General features: G+C 40.5%; 1 protein-coding gene across 3 annotated transcripts in view; it reads right to left on the bottom strand.

Moving 5' to 3' along the window:
- Positions 1-22,678, bottom strand: part of PTPRO (protein tyrosine phosphatase, receptor type, O) — a 257,373-nt gene extending 234,695 nt beyond the window's left edge. For all 3 annotated transcript variants that reach the window (XM_010858738.1, XM_010858735.1, XM_010858736.1), the window contains exon 1: positions 22,265-22,678. In XM_010858738.1, coding sequence (XP_010857040.1) covers positions 22,265-22,339 — 75 coding nt within the window. In that variant the 5' untranslated portion in view covers positions 22,340-22,678. The remainder of the gene's footprint in view (positions 1-22,264) is intronic.
- Between the last annotated feature and the right edge of the window lie 775 nt (positions 22,679-23,453).

Here is a 23,453-nt window from a genome sequence, read left to right as displayed (position 1 = left end):
CTGAAAACTCTGGATATACAAAAACTGAAACCCAGGCCCCTCGCATCAGCACATTCCACTCCTTTCAGCTCTGTGCAATTATCCAACAAAAGGCAGACACCACAGATCCACTAAACTGAAGAAGGTGATAAACAAAAGCATAAATCTGACACTTGTGAATTTTCAGGAATCCTCTGACAGTCAGCAGACCTTGGTCAGGGAACATGTGACTCACAGACTGATTGACAGAGAAGAGAAACTGCAGGAAAATTTGGGGATGAATGGGAATCAGTTGTCCCCAGGGCTACTCCATTCCCCATGCTTTTGTGTGTGCTAAGTCGCTTCAGTCGTGTCCGACTCTGTGTGACCCCACAGACTATAGCCCACCAGGGTCCTCTCTCTGTGGGATTCTCCAGGCAAGAACGCTGGAGTGGGTTGCCATGCCATCCTCCAGCAGACCTTCCTGACCCACGGATCGAATCTGTGTCTCTTAAGTCTATCTGCATTGGCAGGTAGTTTGGGTTTTTTACCACTAATGCCACCTGGGAAGCCCACCCCATCTCCCACTTCTCTCCAAGTGGCAGTCCTCACCAAGGACTTCAAAACCAATTCAGTCAGTTGCCTGTGTCTTGAGATATTTCTAGAGGAAGAGGCAGAGGTTGTAGTCTAGAGAGTAGGGAAGTAAAAGCTGTGTCAGAGTTTTCACAAAAAACAATATGGGATAGTGTGCAAAGGTTCTGTGGTCAGTCGAAGGTTTCCTTCTGAACTGTTTCAGTACCTCTCTGGAACTCAGTTTCCCCATTTACTAAAGTGGTGATGCTCAAGATTAGATAAGGATGCCCTCTAAACAGCAGCTACCTAGTAAACGGTAGTGATTTTCAGTTATCATCACCATCGTTCTCAGCAAACCTGTGAGGCTTGGAGGAACTTCTGACTCCTGCCCAAGACACTTGTATTGGTTGCTTCCTTTGGGACAAGCCTTATGCAACACAAATGCGGCACTATTTGCAGTTCGCTGATTTCTGAGGTGGCAGGATGTTGAGGTACCAGGTTGCCCAAAATGTTCCTTTGGGTTTTTTCATAAGTGTGTTTGCGTGAGTGCTCAGCTGTGTCTGACTCTTTGCCATCTATGGACTGTAGCCCACCAGGTTCCTCTGTCCATGGAATTTTCCAGGCAGCAATACTGGAATGGGTTGCCATTTCCTCCTCCAGGGGATCTTCCCGACACAGGGATCCAACCTGCATCTCCTGCATCTCCTGCATTGACAGGCAGATTCTTTACTACATAAGGGCTTACAGAAAAACCCGAATGAAATTTTTGGTCAACCCAATACATGAAAGAGAGGTTTAGGTTCTTTATTTAGTTTTGACTAGCAACATGTAATTTTAACTGAAGCAGTTTTAAGTATAAAATTGCAGAAGAAATTTTACATGTATAGGATAATATACATGTGAATAATAATTACTATGATAAACATGGCAATTTTTCAGTCACATGGAGGATATAAATTTGAAAGTATGCTGACAGTTACAACTTATCTCTGCAAAAAAAAATCCATTTATTTTCCATTATCTCTAAAGAATGCATAAAGATTAATGCATAAACAACATGATCTAGGGGAATTTAAGCCTAGGGACTAATTTACCAAACTACCCAAGCAACAGAGGATTATTTTATCTAATTAAGACAGAGCACAAGTATTTAGAATTAAGCATTTGCATTTAACAGCAAATTCAGAATTATAAAAGCAATTAAAGCTAAAATGAGGTATAATTTTTTTTTTTTTCTGCACACCACTGCTGAGCTAAAGCTCATTTTAATGTTTGCCTTTGTAGCACTACTGAACAGAAGGTTATGAATAAAAGCTCATGGCTGGGCAAAACCACCTCGCTTCCAACCGCCCTGTTTTTATTCAACTCTCCTAACCAGGACTTATATTTTCTCACATTCCTGTGTTTGCGCCTCTTTTCTTCAATCTGGAATGTTTTCTTTAACCTTGTCTGAGCTTCAGCAGACAAGGTTTAGATCAAAATCTGTCTTCGTTCATGAAACCAGTGCTCCCTCAAGCCTAAGTGTGTTCTCCCTTATCTGAAGAGAGACACTTGGCTGGATAGAGGTGTCTGTCTCATTGCTTTGCAAATTAGTGTGTTACTACTTCAGGGTTCTCTTACAGTGGTAAGTCATATACATGTAGCTGTTTAGCATGTAACATGTTTATGTTTTCCCTGTTTGACAGACTTCCTGAGGACCTAACTTTTTGTTTGTTTGTTTCTTTACGCATATACATATTTGTTTATTTATTTGGCTGCACCAGGTCTTAGTTGCAGCATGTGGGATCAAGTTCTCTGAGTAGGGTTCAAACCTAGGGCCCCTGCCATGGGAGTATGGATTCTTAGCCACTAGACAACCAAGGAAGTTCCCATAACTTTGTTTTCTACTCTTAAAAATGATGAATACAGCTCTTTTCTTTTATGTACAGTTAAATACCTGTTGATGAGAGGTTAGTTGAAATATTAAAAGTCTGTTCACCTGCATATATCTTCCATTCATTGCCCCTGTTTTGCTAAAGCCTCTTAGTGAAAGTGAAGTCGCTCGGTCGTGTCCGACTCTTAGCGACCCCATGGACTGCAGCCTACCAGGCTCCTCCGTCCATGGGCTTTTCCAGGAAAGAGTAAAAGCCTCTTAAGCTCTTCTTTAACTTACTATTTCATTCTGATTTATTTATATTATTTCCAGATATGTCATTTAATAATTGCTAAAAGAATGGAAGAATGATATTACTTCATTCAAGTATTTTGTCCTAATCTCCCCAAATGGTAGTTTCCACGACTCCATTCTTAACTGATTCTCTAAAGAGTCATGAAAATGTTGTCTTTAACATTGATTGGATGGGAATTATGACTAGGAACGCCTTAACATTTGCTCATTTCCAGGATTCAGTAGCTATCTCACCAGATCAGCATTCAACATGTCATCTTTCTCATAAGGCATTTGAGTTTGCAGCTAATCTTATTATATTGAGGTCCTTGTGTATTTTCCTTATTTTTTTTCACATTTGCTTAGATGGCTTTCCTTTCCCTGCATGTATAATTATTGTCTTTCACATACAGTCCTCCTCACTAAAAGTCTGTATCAATTAGTCGGTTAAAATACTTAGCAGAGTGCCTGGCACAGGAAAAAAGAGAAGATAATACAAACTAAACAAAGTTATTTAACATTTTTCATTGGAAAATTATAGATTTATAGGAGGTTGCAAGGAAATGTACAGGCAGGTCCCATGCACCCTTCACCCTGGCTCCTCCAAGGTTGATATTTTGCATACCAAAACAAGAAAATATCCCCAAACAAGGAAATACCCAAACTAAGAGATTGACATTGGTAAAATTCACAGAATTTACTAAGATTCCACAAATGATAATGTGCTCATCTGTGTGTGTATATGTAGATCTACACACTTTGATCACATGTATAACTTCATGTAACTATCACAATGATCAGGATACACAATGGTTCACTCATCATAAGCCCCTTTCATGTTATGCCTTCATAGTCATGTACACTTCCTCCTCCACCCCACTTAATCCCTAATCCTTGGGAACCAGCAATTTGTTCTCCATCTCCATAATTTTGTTGTTTCTAGGGTGCTGTATAAATGAAGGGCTTCCCTTGTGGTTCAGATGGTAAAGAATCTGCCTGCAATACAGGTGACCTGGGTTCGATCCCTGGGTTGGGAAGATCCCCTAGAGAAGGGAATGGCAACCTACTCCAGTTTTCTTGCCTGGAGAATCCCATGGACAGAGGAGCCTGGTGGGCTACAGTCCATGCGGTCACAGAGTTGGACATGACTGAGTGACTAACACTTTCACTTTCATATAAATGAAATTATACATTTTGCAACATTTTGAGAGTGGCTTTTTTCAGTCAGCATGATTTCCTTGTGGTTCATTGAAGTTCCTGTGGGTTTCAATAATTTATTTTTTTGTTGTTGCTGAGTAATAATATCACATGATACCAAAAATACCATCGTTTGTTTAACCATTCACTTATTGAAGGTCATTTTGGTTATTTGCAGTGTTTGGCTAGTACAAACCAAGCTACTATAAACATTCCTACACCAGCTTTAGTTTTTTGACAAAGATAATTACAATTCCTCTTAAACGGCCAACTTGTCTTGTTTAGAACAGAAGTTTTCAGAGATGGATGACATGGGCAAGGAGCTAGTGACTCCATACTGCATCAAACATGCCTGTTAGTACATTCAGGAAGGAGTAACCATCTGTCCTGCTTTCCCAGGACAGAACAGGCCAATTTATGTCTGCTGTCCTGGCATAATGATCCCTTTCAGTCTTGGAAGGGCCCCAGTTGGTATGATAAATTGTATCATACCAACTCGGATTCTCACTTCTTTTTTTTTAAATGGAAGTATCGTTGATTTATAATGTTGTCTTAGCTTTAGGTGTACAAGATTCAGATTTCTTAAAGATTCCAAGCATTTCTGTGCCTGCTTGACTGTGATAGAACTGCATTTTTGTAGACTGCTGTAGAGTGATGCTAGCGTCTGAGAAGTGAGATAGTCTTTGTGCAATGAAAGATGTCTTGCTGAAGCCTCTACCGTTTCTGTTGTTTTTAGTTGCTAAGCTGTGTCTGACAGTTTGCAACCCCATGGATTATAGTCCATGGGAGGCTCCTCTGTCCATGAGATTTCCTAGGCAAGAATACTGGGGTGGATTGTCATTCCCTTCTCCAGGGGATCTTCCTGACCCAGGGATTGAACCCATGGCTCCTGTGTTGGCAGGCGGGGTCTTTACAACTGAGCCACCAGGGAAGCTCCTCCATTGCTTCTACCTCCTCCTTCTCTGCTAGAAAATATTTCCTCTTATGAATCAGCTTTACTGGGGATAGCTTTCAGGCTTATGTCTTAACTCCTGTGTCTTAGCTCATGTCACAGCGGAAGCATATTCTTTCCAACCATTGCCAGTTTGGAAGTAATTACAGGGAAAGATTCTGATAGATTTGGCTTAGATCTCATGCCAGTGTCAAAGACAGTGGTGAAGTGCAGTCCTCATTAGGTTTAGCTCAGGTCAGGGTTCACACCTCGACTGATCACTCTGTCCAGGATATTAAGGTCAAGGAGGACCCTTTCCAACCATAAAAATCAAATCAAAAAGGCGTTTTCCTCAAAAGATGGCAGGTGGTGGAGAAGATGGCAGACTTGGCCACTGGAAAAAATAATGGTTTGGGCAGTCACTGTAATTTGCGTCTTCAGTGAAGAAGTCGGTACAAAGTCAGTACACCATAAGATGACACACAGCTAGAAGAGCAGAGCCAAAATTCAACCCTGTATCTTTTTGACTACAGAGTTTATTGTTGTGTTGTTGTTATTGATCAGTTGGTAAGCCATGTCCAACTCTGCAACCCCATGAACTAAAGTATGCCAGGCTTCCCTATCCTTCACTATTTCCCGAAGTTTGCTCAAACTCATGATGCCATCCAACCATCTCATCCTCTGTCACCCACTTCTTCTCCTGCTCTCAGTCTTTCTGCCATCAGGGTCTTTTCCAATGAGTCCACTCCTCCCAACAGGTGGCCAAAGTACTGGAGCTTTGGAAGTATTGGAAGAGTCATTCAGGGTTGATTTTCTTCAGGACTGAGCCTATACTCTTAAGTTTTTAAAAAAATCTTTATTGAACTTGTTGCAATGTTGTCTCTGTTTCATTTTTTTTTTCTGGCCCTGAGGCATTTGGTATCTTAACTCCCCAACTTGGTATCAAACCCACACCACCTGCATTGGAAGGTGAAGTCTTAACCAACAGACTGCCAGGGAAGTCCCTATTCTTAATTTTTTTTATGCATGATATTTAACTATGGAGGAATAGAAAGTAAATGCCTGTCAACATAGCCTTTGAAGTTTTCCTGTGACTAATTCTGAGCTAATCATGCTAATGGAAGGCACACATATAGGTGATGATCCCCAGCAGTTCATGGTCATAATCAATATGTATGATTATCCACGTCCTTCACTGGTGCAAACACAACTGGGACTTGAATATAATTGACCCTCAGACCCGTGGCTTAATTCATAAATTGAAGAGAACTGAAAATACTCAGGTCTTGAAAAAATTATCATAATACATTTAAGTGAAAAGAGCATGCTAAAATAGTAGGACAATTTGATGCTATTTTTTTTTTTTACTTACCCACTCAGCTACACAGACATGGGAAAAAAAATTGGAATGATATATCCCCAGATGGTAGTTATTTTAGAATTGAATGTGTAGGAATGACAACTTTCTTCCCTTTCTGCTGGTTGTATTTTATACATTTTCCACAATGAACACGTATTAGTTCTCAAATTTTTAATCCACTTTAGAAAATTCTTGTGTTTGGTGATGCATGCCTGATTCAGACTTACTTCAAATTAAGAACTCCCTACTTCAGAACCACAAGAAATCACATGGTTTTTAAAAAAGGCTAATTGAAGCCCTCAACATAGCAACAAGAATTTCAATGAAAGAGTCTTATTAGATTTCCAACTAGCCTTCAAAAACGAAATAAAAAGATGTGGCAGCAATCAGATGCAGAAAAGAATTAGAAATACAGTTGTCTTCTGTCAGGTGCAAATAGACAAAAAAATAAATTCAAGGAAGGAAGCTGGAACACGTCTAAAGGTAGGGGGCTTATTTTTGCAGATTTAAGTTTTACCTAATTAAAAAGAAGCAATTGATAAGGGACTTCTTTTTAATTAGGTAAAACTGTTATGTAACTCAACCCTGAATATTCCTTGGAAAGACTGATGTTGAAGCTGAAGCTCCAATACTTTGGCCACTTGATGAGAAGAGCCAACTCATTGGAAAAGACCTTGATCCTAGGAAAGACTGAGGGCAGGTGGAGAAAGGGGTGACAGAGGATGAGATGGTTGGATGGCATCACCAGCTCAGTGCACATAAGTCTGAGCAAGCTCCATGAGATAGTGAAGGATGGGGAAGCCTGGCATGCTGTAGTCCATGGGGTCACAAAGAGTCGGACACAACCTAGCAACTGAACAACTGATAAGCTAAATTTTCAGGATTAAGTCCATAGTTCCGTCTAGTCAAGGCTATGGTTTTTCCAGTGGTCATGTATGGATGTGAGAGTTGGACTGTGAAGAAGGCTGAGTGCCGAAGAATTGTTGCTTTTGAACTGTGGTATTGGAGAAGACTCCTGAGAGTCCCTTGGACTGCAAGGAGATCCAACCAGTCCATCCTAAAGGAATTCAGCCCTGGGATTTCTTTGGAAGGAATGATGCTAAAGCTGAAACTCCAGTACTTTGGCCACCTCATGTGAAGAGTTGACTCATTGGAAAAGACTCTGATGCTGGGAGGGATTGGGGGCAGGAGGAGAAGGGGACGGCAGAGGATGAGATGGCTGGATGGCATCACCGACTCAATGGACGTGAGTCTGAGTGAACTCCGGGAGTTGGTGATGGACAGGGAGGCCTGGCGTGCTGCGATTCATGGGGTCGCAGAGTCGGACACAACTGAGAGACTGAACTGAACTGAACTTAAATCTAAGTCCTTGCAATCATTTTTGAACAGTTTTGATAATACCAGAATCTTCATATCATAAATCCCAAGTACCTATCTATTTTGAGTGAGGCCTATAGTTATTTCTGGAGGACTAATTAAAAAGTATAATTTAGTTCAGGGAAACTGTGGAAGAAAGTCCCCATGATGATGCAAAATTAACTTGGCCACATCTAATCTCTATATTTATATGTAAATAACTCTATAATAAGCCAGCTTTTTCTAAAATCCTTTAAGGGAGAACCACATGACTCACTGTTTAATAATACATTACAGACATTATACAATCCCCTTGGCTTTTTATTATTCACCTTATTAATCCACTTAACATTCAGAAAATTTAGAAGTCAATTTTTCTTCCTAGATAAAATCTAGGGGTTTTTAAGTACATCCAAGTAATAAGGGATTTCTTATGGTAATGCTGTCAACCCTTATTGTAAAAATGATGCTTACTACTTTGTGGCATTTGTCAAGACACTCCATTTTTAGGATTACACTTTAGTTTTCAGCACAACATCAAAGTAAACGGACATCCCAAAGCAATATTACTAGACTATCTATTTTCTCGACCACTAAGTTGATTTCAATAGGAAAGCATGATTTATGACAGTTAGCCAAATTCTGAGGCACCACACAGAGACAGAAAGAGACTCATATAATTGTGTTCTTGGAGATACCTAGAAATTTTGCTTTGATACTAAAAAAAAGAAAGAAAGAAAACTGTTAAACTTAAAAAAATAATAATTTATCTGGACTTCTCTGGAGGTCCAGTGGTTAAGACTCCACACTTCCACTGCAGGGGGCGCAGGTTCTATCCCTGGTCAAGGAACTAAGATACCACATGCCATCAGGGGTAGCCAAAACAAATAAACAAATAAATAAATAACTGCAGATTTCAATCAATAAAAAAAAAGCACAAACCTTAAAAAAAATTAATCATAGAATTATTAATATTATTTTTGTACTCTCCACACTCATTTCTCCTTATCATAAATCCATGGAAGGGGAAAATCCTTTTTAAGCCATTTATGTGAGTGTACAAGTTATCTGATCACAATTTTCCTCTGTTTTTAACTCTTGAGAAGATATTGAATTATCAACAAACAAAAAGAAAATTAGTCATAGAGAAAAGTAATTTCAAGTAACTCAAAATCTCACTCTTTACCAATACAGGAGTAGACTGTGGACAAAATGTAGTATATCACAAGACAATATAATACCTTTCAATTCTCTAGCAGAATAGCATAAGTAAAAATAGCATTTGTTTTATACCTAGTTTTATATTTTAGTCATTTGAAACTCTTGACAATCCAGATTGTCAAGATTGGTGTACATGTACTAACATTTTAATGACTACAACACTAATTCAATCAGAATATTTAATGGTCTGTCCATGTTTGGATAATAAAATATTTATTATCTAGTATTCAATTGAATATAAAAATTACCATTTGTTTCTATATAAAATGACCTATCAGAATCTTATACAAGAGAAGACATTCATTATCTAAAATCCATTAAAAAATTTCTAGGAGATACTAACACATATTTTAAAAATAAAAAAATATATATTTTTTTAAGGAATAAAGGGAATCATAGCTTTCAATTACTGAAGGAAAATAATAATCATCTGAGTTTCAATCAGTCATGTGAGTTTCTGAAAATGTTTTTAGTGGTCTACAGTCATTCTGAGCACATTAATATGCATGGTGAGAGAAAAATAAAGGAAAAGTTTTATTTTAAAAATTATTTTTATTTTTTGATATTCTCAAATTGTAGAACCAAGAACACATTTTTGGATTTGAAAAAACCCAAAACTACTTTGTTTGGAAATTAAAGTAAATTGTATGCATAATCAGTGAATAAAATAGAGAATAAATGATCAGAAAGGCTGAGTTTTTACTTCACTACAGATGAGAATTTGCCACAGAGGGGAATGCATCCGTTGCTTGAACATACATCATTTGTCAGTACTTTATTCTGACAATACAATAGCAAGGTGGGGGGGAAATGTATGAAGAAGCTTATCTTAATGTCCAAAAGACTTCATTTTCACTGTGGTGATAAAACCTCTGCTTCCTCCACAAGACCAATAAAATAGCATTTCAAGATTACCTCCCATTCTGACTCCACTCTCCTGGAGCCTTGCTCAGCACTGCGCACCTGATGGACTGTTCCTCCTGGTTCATCTCACCGTGCATTGGCTCCGTTCCCCAAACTTGCACCTGCTTACAACCTGCTCTTCCTCTGTCTCAAGCCTGTCCCATAACTCCTGTTTGACCTTTCTCACTCGGTGTATTCATTCAATGTTCATTCATATATTCAACAAATATTTTACTGAGCATCTACCCTGGACTAGGCACCCTTCCAGCAGCTGGAGACACAGCAGTGAGCAAAAAAAATAAAGATGCTGCCTTCATGGAACCTACAAGCATTCCAGGAGAGGAGTTAAGTCATAATAAAGAGTTGGTATAATGTCATGGAGGGAGTAATACCTTCTCTTAAGAAACTAAAGCTGAGTAAATGTGGTAATATTTTGGAGTGATGGGGGTGATTTTAGATTGGCTGCTTGGGAAAAACATGCTGAGGAATGTTCTTGGAGCAGAGATGGGCGCTCTTGATGGTTCATCAAGGAACTTGAGAAGAAAGAGAATTGTCTTTTGCCCGAATGGCTATTATGGCCATGAAAGAGAAGAATGGCAACAGGCAGAAATTCTGGGCTGCTGTAAACAGCTTAAAGTGGTATGATGGAGGCCTGAGGCCACGACGGAGTGATGACAAGCTTCTCACATATTATCTTTATAGCCTGACAAGTCTGTTGGCAAGCAATTGTTCCTAACATTCAAGAAAGCAGGAATAGTCACAACGTAGTGCCATACTAAAGTAAGACAGGGATAGAAATAATATGTGAAAGATACAGCCAGAGCCAGCTTACCCCAGCACCCAACCAAACAACGAGTGACTGCTCCAAAGTGGGACAGTTAACATCTCAGCGGACAGCAATTCTTCCATTGATGACCAATTGGCAGTCATATTAGATAAGTAGTAGCTTGCTTCCCTGGTGGCTCAGAGTTAACACCATTGCCTCCAATGCGAGAGACCTGGGTTTGATCCCTGGGTTGGGAAGATCCCTGGAGAGGGAAATGGCAACCCACTCCAGTACTCTTGCCTGGAGAATCCCATGGACGGAGGAGCCTGGTAGGCTACAGTCCACGGGGTCGCAAAGAGTCGGACATGACTGAGTGACTTCACTTTCACTTCAAGCATTGAATTACATGCCTTTGAAAAGTATAGTTTTAGATTCAATGAAATATACTGAACAAAATTGTTCTAAGTCAAGTCATATATTAAGACAATGATATTTGAAAAATAATGTTAAAATTAATTTTCCATCCTTTTAACAAAGACCAAAGAAATTTTTGTATGTACAGTTACCAAACCCAGAGTTAGCATAACCCATAAAATAAGGAAAACATGCATATTTTTTTCTTCCAAGAGAGTTGAACATCAGTTCTTTGAAAAGAAAGCAGGGAATAGTTGCTCTCCTTCATGCAAATTCTTCAGATTCTGAGATTTAGATTATGATTGATCTTACTGTTATGTTTTCCCTCTCATTAGGGTTACTTTCCTCATAAAAAAGAGAGACAAAGAAAAAAGTGTCTAGTGTACAAGCATATTGTTTCTTAAGGTGTATTCACTATTTCCATGAAGCATTTTATAGTGAATAAATAATATGAAATAATACGCTTGCACACTAGACACTTTTTCTTTATGTATTTCTTTTTTAATAAAGAAAATAATCTTAATGATAGGAAAACATAGAAGTAAGATTTATCATAGTCTAAATTTCAGGATCTGAAGAATTTGCATGAAGGAGAGCAACTATTCCCTGCTTTCTTTCCAAGGACTGATGTTCAGCTTTCTTGGAAGAAAAAAGTGTACATGTTTTCCATATTTTATGGTGTATTCACTATTCCAGTGAATCATTTTGTGGCTTCCCTGGTGGCTCAGATGGTAAAGAATCCACCTGTAATGCAGGAGACCCAGCTCCAATCCCTAGGTTGGGAAGATACCCTAGAGAAGGGAATGGATACCAACTCCAGTATTCTTGCCTGGAGAATCCCCATGGACAGAGAAGCCTTGCAGATTACAATCAATGGGGTCACAAAAAGTTGAACATAATTGAGTAACTAACATACATACACATACACATGAATCATTTTTAAAAACAGAATTCTGCAGTCAAACTTGAAAATGTTACACAGTATGTCTTCCTTCTGAAAACGCAGTGAATATTAGCATAGTAAACTTTTCAAGAAATCCTGGTACAAAAAATAATAAATTAATTGATACTAGTTTAAAACAAAGTTATTAATAAATAGATTACTTCCCAAATTCAAGTCTGCACAAAAGTGTTTATTTTTAACAACACCTGTGAATATTTCAAGTCTCCAGTGTTCCATGGGGTACATTTGGGAAGATGCTGCTTCAGGTGTAGTTTTAATTGTTCATCTTCTTTGATTTTCCTTTGGTTATTTTTATTATCCTGTTTCTTTCTATTTTTGTTTTTAGACACAACATTTATTAAGTGCTTTCTGTATTCTAGGCACTGTTTAAGATATTTTATGGTCATTATCCCAATTATTCCTTACAGTAATCCTCTGAGATAAATATAGCCAATCACCATAGGAACCCCAGAGAAAAGAAATAATTTCCCCCACATCCTGCTGCTAGTAAGAACAACAACTTAGAGAGTTGAGATTGAAATCAGGTCTCTCTGGCCCAACAATACCTTTTTTTTTTTTCTTGTTAAAGTGGTAATGTGTTTATTTATTTTTTACTAATTTTTATTGGAGTGCATTAGTTTCTGCTGTACAGCACTGTGAATCAGCTCTGTGTTTACATATATCCCCTCTTTTGTGAGTTTCCTTCCCATTTAGGTCACATGGAGCACAGAGTAGAGTTCCCCATGCTATACAGCAGGATCTCACTAGTTATATATTTTATACATAGTATCAACTGTGTATATATGTCAATCCCAATCTCCCAATTAATCCTACCACTCCCTCCTTTCCCCTTTGGTGTCCATACATTTTTTTTCTCTACATCTTATTTGCAAAGTATAAATGCAGACAGGGATGTAGATGCCAATCCTAAAAAACAAGAGGCCAGTTCTTAACTCTTCAACTCCCAGAAGCATGCCACCCTTCCCAAGCTCTAAGAGACCAACAGACTATTTCCCAATCCAAAATTTTTCCAGACCTTAGTTTACAGGACCTTTCTGTTGTGTTTGACGCTGTTGACAAATCACTCCCACTTGAAACCAGAGCTTGGGTTCCTTGATTCTTATACCTCTCTGGCTATTCCTTCTTCACCTTCCAAGGTTCCTTATTAAATGTTAGTGCTCCTCAAGGTCCCACCCTGGCCTTCTCTCCTTTGCTCTCTGCTGAAACATCCCCATTCACAACTTCAGGCTTGCCCTTTCCCCTAGATCAGACTCATATCTAACTAAGCTCCTGCTTTTTTAGGCAAGTCAAACTCAAGAGGCCCTCCACTAACCTCATCATGCACTATAGCAGTAGAAGTCCCAGCAGTGCAGTCAGGAGAAACTTCATAGGGTTTAATCAAGAGACTGTTAATTAAGGTGTGGAGCAGAAATAATGATACTAAATAGGGATGTTAAAGTACCCAGGGAGAAGCAGCAGTGAGAAGCTATTACCCTACAGGGACCAAGAAGCTGTTTCTGGAACTTGGCCAGAACTTGGCCTTAACAGAAAGGCTGACTACAAGATTGGAAGAGAGACTGAATCTACTGCCTATCAGGGTCCAGCCAAGGTGGACACTGGGGGAATAAGGACTCTGATGCTTCCTATCAGTCAAACTCACTATAGGCCAAAGGGCAAGGGGACCTGAAGAAGCAGCTTTTATAGGGGAGCTCCCTGGCACTGTAGGTGGAGAAAGGGGTACACTGATCTGGAGGAGAATGGATGCCACCAGCCCACTTAGTATCATAATAGTAGCAACATTTCAGGCAAAAGTATCAGTTACTTGGAAAAGACCTTGGACTCCTCTTTCATTAATTTCCCACATGTAACTAGTCTTGTCAATTTAGCTATTTTGAACACCACCTCTCTTCCTTTGGTCCCTTTTCCCATCACCCTAGTGTCAAGGTTTGCATTATATCTCTTGATTGGATCATTACAATAACCTCCTACCAGTTTAACTGCTTCCAGATCTGGTATACCTTTGAGAAAGCCTTTCCTACAGCCAAAGGCTCTATCAAAAATGCAAATCTTATTCCATTCAGCTTTGATTAAACCCTTTAATAGTCTTCTTCACCTAGAGGATAAAGACTACATTCTGGCTTAGCATACAGGAATCTCCTTAAACTGACTTCCATCCCTTGATTTCCATGCATATAAATTTGTATTTTCCTAAATGCCACCATGCTTTTCACAACAGTGGGTCTGAGAAAAAGCAACAAAAGTCTCAGTTTTCTAAATAACAGTTAAATGAGATGATACAAAACAAGAGAAACATTCATAATTTAAATCACACATACATTAGTGTTACAAAATATAGTTCTGATTGTGTACCTCTACACTGTAGATAAATCACATCCCTATTATTTTTATTTGCTAGTAAAGGTACAAAATGACCAGTTTCATTTGGCTTTAATTTGCTTTGTGAGAGAAAACAGCATTTTTATTGTTAGAAATATGAACTGCGTAGTATTCCTATTTAGGAAGAGTGGGATACCAAACAAATGAAGAGTATTCAAGAAGAAACACATTTACATATAGATAGAAGGTTGGCAATATACTGTTTTCATCAAACTTTTTTTTTTGATTCCTTAATTTTCCCTATATTCACTTTCTTACAGAAATTACCACGAGTATTTATAATTTGCAACACAGCCCTTGAACTCAGAGTCCTAGTTTCAATTCTGATTCTCTGTTTCTGAAAGATTTTTTCAAGCATATATCATTTCTCTCTCTTTCATCTTAATTTCTTGACAAAAAGGAGAGGAAAACTGCTCTATAGAGAAACCTCTACAACCTTGTTTCAAATATCCTCTTGTTTGTTTGGTGATTTTAGTATATTTAGAAGTAAGAGGAATTGATCTAGAATGCCTAGGTAAAAGAGACACATTTTACTGGAGAATTAGACTCTGAATGAATCAGTTGAGAATGATTTTCTGACACAGAGATAAGATATGGTTATACTCATAGAAATAAATTGGAAGGCACCATCTTCAGAGGAAAAAGAAAACTAGAAATCAAGACTCTGAAGACTAAGAACAAGCTTAGGAAAGGACAAGCTCATCAATTAGGAGTAATTAGTGATGACAGATTACATAAGAGGTGTTCAAGAAGGTTGCTTATATACCCTCTGAATCATTGATAGAAACAATATGGAACCTGCTGGAAACAATAGCACCAGAAGAGGAGAGGACAAGAGACTTTGTGTTCTGTCTCTAGCTTTGTCCCACCCCATTTACACTCGTGTTCATTCCACTGGTGCCATGTTAACCCTGTTTTAGCTTCTCAAATCAATGACACAAGTGCACAAGGAGGTCTCCCACATACTTATTTAAGGAGAAGGAGCTGACACCAGTGTGGCTCTAAGAGCACCACAGAAGAGTTCTTTAAGGCTTTGCATTGGTTTATGCCCCAGGATTGAACACTACCACAGATATGATTAAGACCAGGCTGTAGAAAAGGCCTCATCTCCTAAAAGCAAAGTTATGGCAAAAAATCAGAGGGATTTCTATTAGAAGAATGCAGAAATCTTTGTCAATTCCAGTTGGTACTGGTCACAGAAGAAGGGTGATATGGAAGAGAAAGCAAAAATATCACCTGTGTATCTGCATATTGGCTGAAGCTGTAGGTCATATATATAGGTAAGAAAAGTTATTCCTCCTAGTATTTTAACTCAAACTTGTACAAAATATATCATATTTTAAACATATTATTTCTTTTTGGCTGCATTGGGTTTTTGTTGCTGATGCAGACTTTCTCAAGTTGAGGTGAGCATGGGCTTCAGTAGTTGTGGCACATGGGCTTAACTGCCTCCCAACAGGTGGAATTCTCACAGACCAGGGATTGAACCCATGTCACCTGCATTGGCAGGTGGATTCCCAACCACCAGACCACCAGGGAAGTCCTCAACACAAACTTTTAACTGATGACCGTTAATAGCAGTTGAGGTAACAGTGATGAATAAAGGAGCAATCCAAAGTATTATTTTGGAGGGAAATACCATATGGGTATTTCCTTTGCCAACAAACGTCCATCTAATCAAAGTTATGGTTTTTCCAGTAGCCGTGTATGGATGTGAGAGTTGGAACATAAAGAAAGCTGAGCACCAAAGAATTGATGCTTTTGAATTGTGTTGGAGAAGACTTTTGAGAGTCCCTTGGACTGCAAGGAGATTGAACCAATCCATCCTAAAGGAAATCAGTCCTGAGTGTTCATTGGGAGGTCTGATGCTGAAGCTGAAACTCCAATACTTTGGCCACCTGATGTGAAGAACTGACTCATTGGAAAAGACACTGATGCTGGGAAAGACTGAAGGCAGGAGGAGAAGGGGATGACAGACAGTCAGATGGTTGGATGGCATCAGCAACTCGATGGACATGAGTTTGAGTAGGCTCCGGGTGTTGGGGATGGACAGGGAAGCCTGTCCAGGTGTGTTGCAGTCCAGGGGGTCACAAAGAGTCCAACATGACTGAGCGACTGAACTGAACTGACCATGTAGGTGTTTTGATTTAAGACTTTTATAAGTTCTTAATATAAGGGATGGGTAATATTTTATTATTTTTGGTATAATGATTGCATTGTAATTATAATGATTTAACTCACACAATGCTAATTTCCTCATGTTTTCCTTAAAGATGAGTTCACAACTCAATATTACTGATACCACATCTCTGTCAAAAACTACTTATACAATGCCAAAAATTTAAATCCTGTTTATTAAACTTCTATCATATGCCTAACACTGCATACTAGGCACAATAGAAGACAAAAACTTACAATGAAAGTGGAAGTGAAAGTCGCTCAGTCGTATTCAACTCTTGCCTAGAATTCTCTAGGCAAGAATACTGGAGTGGGTAGCCTTTCTCTTCTCCATTAGATCTTCCCAACCCAGGGATAGAACCCAGGTCTCCTACATTGCAGGTGGATTCTTTGCCAGCTGAGCCACAAGGGAAGCCCAAAATTTACAATAGACTTGGCTTCATTTCAAAAACATTTACAATGTATTTGGAGTAACTGAATGAACACACTGCTTTTTTTCCAGTAAAGCTCATCACTGCACTATGCTATACTGCTGAAAATACAACACCACTGGAACTGTGTACCTGAAGGTATTATATTAGGAAGAAAATGAAAAACAAATATCTGTGGTCACAGCTGTGAGGCATTCTACTGTGCTAAGCTGCTACCAATCACAATGGCTTACACAGATGTACCAACTTTATCCAACACCAAGATCCTTTGGAAACACTAAAGACTCAAGTCAAAATTATGTTTATGAAACAAAAGAATCAATGTACTTATAAATTTAAATACCTGTAAGTTGGATATTTAAATACTAGAACTAGCACTACATTTAAAAAAATAAAGTAAAACTCCCCTTGTTTTAAATTATTTATTCATACAGACACATATTTTCTTATGAGCCAAAATGAGAAACAGGTAAGCCTGAATTTTTTATACTTTCACAGAGCAACAATTTTTCACATAGCAAAGAACAGAAGCAAACAGATGTTCACGTTGGGAAGGATTATCACCCAATTCCCTGTAGAAGTCCAGCCCAGTGAACCTTCTCCAATTTACTAGGGATGTCACATGTAAAAGAGTTTTTCTAATAGGTTGGCAACAACATTTGCCAAGGAAGTCAATTGACAAAGAAATTAATGGCAGCAAACTTCACTGCAAGGAGAATAGTATAAGCTGCTTCAGAAAGATGAAAAGATTGTAGTTCAACTGCCAACCTTGTGTGATATAGAATGTGAATGTAAAACCTCAAAAAGGAAAGTGAAGATTTTTCTGTGTGTCTGTGCCTGTATGTGTGTGGGGTGGGCGGGAGAGCGGGGGAAGAGGGAGAGAAATGGAGGTGGTGAAGAGAATTAGGGAGAAAAAGAAAGATAAGGGACTTCCCTGGCAGTCCAGTGGTTAAGACTTTGTCTTCCAATGGAAGGAGTGAGGATTCCATCCCTGGTTGGGAAGCTGAGATCTCACATGCCTCATGGCAAAAAAGACCCCAGAACATAAAACAGAAGTAATATTGTAACAAATTCAGTAAAGACTTTAAAAATGGCGCACATCAAATGAGAGGGGCAGGGGAAAGGAAGTGGAGAAAGACAGATAAACCTTGGAAAGTGGGTATTTCTCCTGAATAAATACTATGATCAGCATGATAACACACATGCTTTATAGAATTCTACATAAACCTCTTTCAGAAAATGTAATTGAGGCCCTTTCAAATTTAATGTTCCTCGATTATATATCAAGTAAGAGCAGAGATGGAAGGAAATATAGAGAGGAGGTTAAGAAAGAAAGAAGGATTCATGCCAAGCCTATGACTTTAGGGAAACCTTCCAGTTGACCACTAATGGGAACTATTTCAGGGAAGGCAGAATTTTAATTCCTATAATGTCATATTCCACAATTTACATCTTCATTGAGAAAATACTGATGTTGAGTGAAGTGATATAGGAAGTAATTTTCAAGGAGAGGTTTAGTAAAGATAGGCTAGGCGAGAGAAATTACATTGTTTGCCCTGAAATTATGGGAAGATGTACGGAGAGGGAGAATCACCAGATAAATATTAACACTACTCCATTTACATTTACACATGGGTAGAATGGCTTCCCTGGAAGCTCAGTTGGTAAAGAATCCCCCTGCAATGCAGGAGAGACCCTGGTTCAATTACTGGGTCAGGAAGATCCCTGGAGAAGGGATAGGCTACCCACTCCAGTATTCTTGGCCTTCCCCAGTGGTTCAGATGGTAAAGAAAATGCCTGCAATGCAGGAGACCTGGGTTCGATCCCTGTGTTGGGAAGATCCCCCTGGAGGAGAGCATGGCAACCCATTCCAATATTCTTGCCTGAAGAATCTCATGGACTGAGGAGCCTGGCAGGCTACAGTCCATGGGCTCACACAGCATGGGTAGAACACTTTGATATTGCTGTGTGTGTGTGTGCTCAGTCATGTCAGAGTCTTTGTGACCCCACAGATGGTAGCTCATCAGGCTCCTCTCTCTGTGGGATTTTTCCAGGCAAGCATACTGGAGTGGGTTACCATTTCCTTCTCCAGGGCGTCTTCCTGACCCAGGGATAGAACCAGCATCTCCTGCATCTATCTGCAGTGGATTCTGTACCACTGGGCCACCTGGGAAGCTCAAGTGAGTTTGGTAGGCTCCCAGTATATTTGATAACAGAGTTCTTCTTTTGTTTTCTATTTTTATATATACTGCCACTATTTATATGAAAGTAAAAATCCTCATAACCAACATTGTGCTTAGGAAACATCAATTATGCAGATATTAACCTCACAATATAAAGTGGGTGATTTAAACAATTGGACGTGCCTGATTAAATGTGTCCATCTCTAAACCATGAACAGAGAACAGTGCACAAAGGCTTCCTTAGCCAGGCATCTTGAGGCTACAGCAATGAAATTGGTTATAGTCAATCACATAGGGAAATGGGTTCATTCTGACTCAACACAGATAAACCTTTTTAGATTTCATCACTGAGATTCCACCAACAACTTGGCATTTAATAATGGAATGCTGTGTACTCACTGCAGATGGTGAATGCAGCCATGAAATTAAAAGACGCTTACTCCTTGGAAGGAAAGTTATGACCAACCTAGATAGCATATTCAAAAGCAGAGACATTACTTTGCCAGCAAAGGTCTGTCTAGTCAAGGCTATGGTTTTTCCAGTGGTCATGTATGGATGTGAGAGTTGGACTGTGAAGAAGGCTGAGCACCAAAGAATTGATGCTTTTGAACTGTGGTGTTGGAGAAGACTCTCAAGAGTCCCTTGGACTGCAAGGAGATCCAACCAGTCCATTCTGAAGGAGATCAGCCCTGGGATTTCTTTGGAGGGAATGATGCTAAAGCTGAAACTCCAGTACTTTGGCCACCTCATGTGAAGAGTTGACTCATTGGAAAAGACTTTGATGCTGGGAGGTATTGGGGGCAGGAGGAGAAGGGGATGACGAGGATGAGATGGCTGGATGGTATCACCGACTCGATGGATGTGAGCTTGAGCGAACTCCGGGAGTTGGTGATGGACAGGGAAGCCTGGAGTGCTGCAATTCATGGGGTCGCAAGGAGTCAGACACGACTGAGCGACTGAACTGAACTGATGTTTCCTTTTTTAAATTTTTTAAATTATTTTATACTAAACATTTATTTTATGTTGGAATATGGCCAATTAACAATGTTGTAATAGTTTCCAGTAGACTGTTTGACTGGCACTTATTCAGAACCTTGAATGCAAAAGCATCTACAAATTGTGGAAAGATTATGCTGTGAACCAAATTTACTGTGAAATATAATATTTCCAAGATGTAAATGCATTATTCTATGTGCCTGGTTAACCATTTTCTTGTCAATTGTAACAAAATAAGTGAATGAAATAGCATATGCAAAATACCTAGAAGACTTACATAGTGGGTATATATATATATATATATGTATATATACACAGACATATAGGGAAGGGAATGGCTACCCACTCCAGTATTCTTTCGTGGGAAATCCCAGGGACAGAGGAGCCTGGTGGGCTACAGTCCATGGGGTTGCGATGAGTCAGATATGACTAAGTGACTAACACTTTCATATATATATATCCTTTCTCTGTTATACTTTATATTCAGGAGACATAAAATGCTGCATTTACATGAAATATAAAGTAATGATTTTCTTTACAAGATCAATTGTCCCATGACAGTGTTTATTAAATGGCAAGCTTTATTAATGTACTTACTATCAGAAGTTACACTAAACTACAAATGTGCAGGAAAACATTCATTATGTGGAGCTGGATGAACATCTATTACAGTCTCTTCCATCACTGACTGCAATTTCTAATTCCAATACCAAATTTCTGATTAGAACTCCTGCCATAAATTTTTCCATTTTATTTATGGCACTCTTCCTCCACTCCCAAACTCATCATTTGATCATTTCTGAAATTCTTGCTCAGTATAAAGCATTCAAATAAAAACCTGAGATACTGCCAAAGGTTCAATTTGGATCAGATGTCATATGTGCAAGTCCTAGCTGTTACTTAGTAAAATGTGTGGTTATTCAATTTCTCACTTTGCATTCATGACAAGTGTTGCATAGACATAATAAACATGACAGTATAACAACTAGAAATATTAATAGGAACTTCAAAGTTTGTGCATGTTCATAGAACGTACACATTTATGGTGTCTACTTAGAGAGCAGCCTCTTAGGGTAAAAATATATGACCAAGCTTATTTTCTATCAGATTTTAAAAATTATTGATAGCTTCAGAAAATGTAAAAACATATTAAGTATAATTTGGAATCGTGTTTAGGCTCTCTATTGCTCGTTCTCCCAGAAACAATTTTTCCTTTTTTCCACGAAGGTAAATGAAAATATGGAATATTTAAAACTGGCTATTCTCAATCCATTGGCTCTGTTCCACTATCTCTTTATCAGACATTCATAATTAATGGTGCGTATGAGCAAGAAGTGACTCTTTGATAAGAAAACGTTTGCATCCATTAATATTTCATCCATTTCTAAGATAGCGCTGTGGTGCTGAAAGGATAGCTCCTGGTCACCTGTCGACACTGGAGTTTGCTTTGCCAAAAAAAGGACTAAATAACAGAACTGAAGTAGGCACCCGGAAGACACGAAGAAAAGACAATTACCTTCCTTATAACTTCATAACACTTCTCCAAAGACATCTAACTTAAATTTCTTAAAAAAATTTTACGTACAGTATAGTTATCAAACTAGGATTTCTTTTAAAGCAGTCCTTGTCTGGTTTATATTCCCCAAAGTAAAACACTGAGGAAGATATTCCAAAGAAGACACGACAAAGTTAATTATACAGATGTCTGACACTGAAATTTAGAGGTAGCATCCTCAGTAAATATAGTGAGGGAAAGTCTAGAGACTTCGTAAAGGTTGGAGAGGAGAACGTGGGGAGAGGAGTCCTGTCCAGGCTCATGCTTACACTCCTTAGTCAAAGACAATCACGCTCACTACCCACCCCGGCACTCCATTTTCGGCCAGGGAGTTCAGCCCCCGGTGTATCATTCCAGCAGAAGGTAAATTAAGACAAAGACTCCACAACCCCGTTGGGGGAGGGTAGAAAGGTGAAGCTGCATTGGGGTGCAGTAGCGACCAGAAGGGAAAGTGACCTCATTTTGTCTGAGGAAGCACCACCGGAGAGCCGACCTTTGATGGAGATGCCGAAGGCGGTCAAAGAGCACAAAGGGTCAAAGCTGGAGGGAGCAAACTTCCTTATTCTTCCACCCCATCCCTTAAGCCCGTGGGGAACACGCAGAGGCAAGGACAACAAAGCGTGCGCTCCGGCGGCACAGCTGGAGCTGCCGGCAGCCGGGCCATCCCGCCCGCGGGGCGCGCGGCTCCCGGGCGGCAGAGCTAGGGAGCGCGAGCGCAGGCAGGACCGCGGGGGCTGGGGGAGGGGGGTCCCCTACCTTGAACAGCACAAAGAGCCAGAGCAGAGGCAGGAGGCGGCGGCCGCCGCGCGTCCTCGTGGGTAGGTGCCCCATCGCGGCGTGGACGGGGAGCCGGGAGTACAGTGGCGCCGCCTGGCACTGCCGGCGGCTCACAATGGCGAGCTGGGGCTGCAGTCTCAGACCCTGGGCGCCGAGGTTGCTCCGGGAGGGCGCATCCTGCCTTTCCAGTCCCCCTGTGCCTGCCCACCTTTCGCCTTCTGCACCCGGGATCCTCTAGGAACGCACCAGGCGCGGCTGGTCTTTAACAGTTAAGGACGGTGAGGGTGGGGATTGGAGTGGGCGAGGCTCTGGCGCGGCGTCCGCCTGGGGAGCGAGAGGCGGGGGCCCTGCGCGCCGCCCGCCGCGGTCCTCCAGCAGCCGAGATACTCACGCTCCGGGCTGCGGACTCGTAAAGTGACAGCAGCCGCGGGGCCCTCCCACTAGGGTCCGCCCGCCGCCTCTCAGCGCTGGACGGCCCCTCACTCCAGGCTCCGCCCCGACGCTTTCCACAGTCTCTGGGACGCAAGAGTTCTTCCCGGACTCCTCTTGAGCAACTCATGAACTGGAACCCGGGTCCCCTCTAGATCTACCTACATCTGCTACTAGTTGCAGTTAACCCTTGTTGGGGGAAGTGGTGGTTGTGAATGTAGTGATGGAGCTCAGTGTGTGTGTGTGTGTGCGCGCGCGCGCCCGCGCGCGCCCGTGTGTTTGACTCTTTGCGACCCCATGAACTGTAGCCCGCCAGGCTCTTCTGTCCATGGAATTTTCCAGGCTAGAATACTGGAGGAGGTTGCCACTTCCTACTTCAGTGTATCATCCGGACCCAGGGATTGAACCCCCATCTCTTGCATCTCCTGTATTGGCAAGCAGATTCTTGACCACTAGCGCCACCTGGGACGCAGAAGGCAATGGCAACCCACTCCAGTACTCTTGCCTGGAAAATCCCATGGACGGAGGAGCCTGGTAGGCTGCAGTCCATGGGGTCGCCAAGAGTCGGACACGACTGAGCGACTTCACTTTCACTTTTCACTTTCACGCGTTGGAGAAGGAAATGGCAACCCACTCCAGTGTTCTTGCCTGGAGAATCCCAGGGACCGGGGAGCCTGGTGGGCTGCCGTCTATGGGGTCGCAGCGAGTTGGACACGACTGAAGTGACTTAGTAGCAGCA

This window comes from Bison bison, unplaced genomic scaffold (genome assembly GCF_000754665.1).
Source record: "Bison bison bison isolate TAMUID 2011002044 unplaced genomic scaffold, Bison_UMD1.0 scf7180017864390, whole genome shotgun sequence".
Lineage (NCBI taxonomy): Eukaryota > Metazoa > Chordata > Mammalia > Artiodactyla > Bovidae > Bison > Bison bison.
This window is presented reverse-complemented; position numbering and strand designations above follow the sequence as displayed.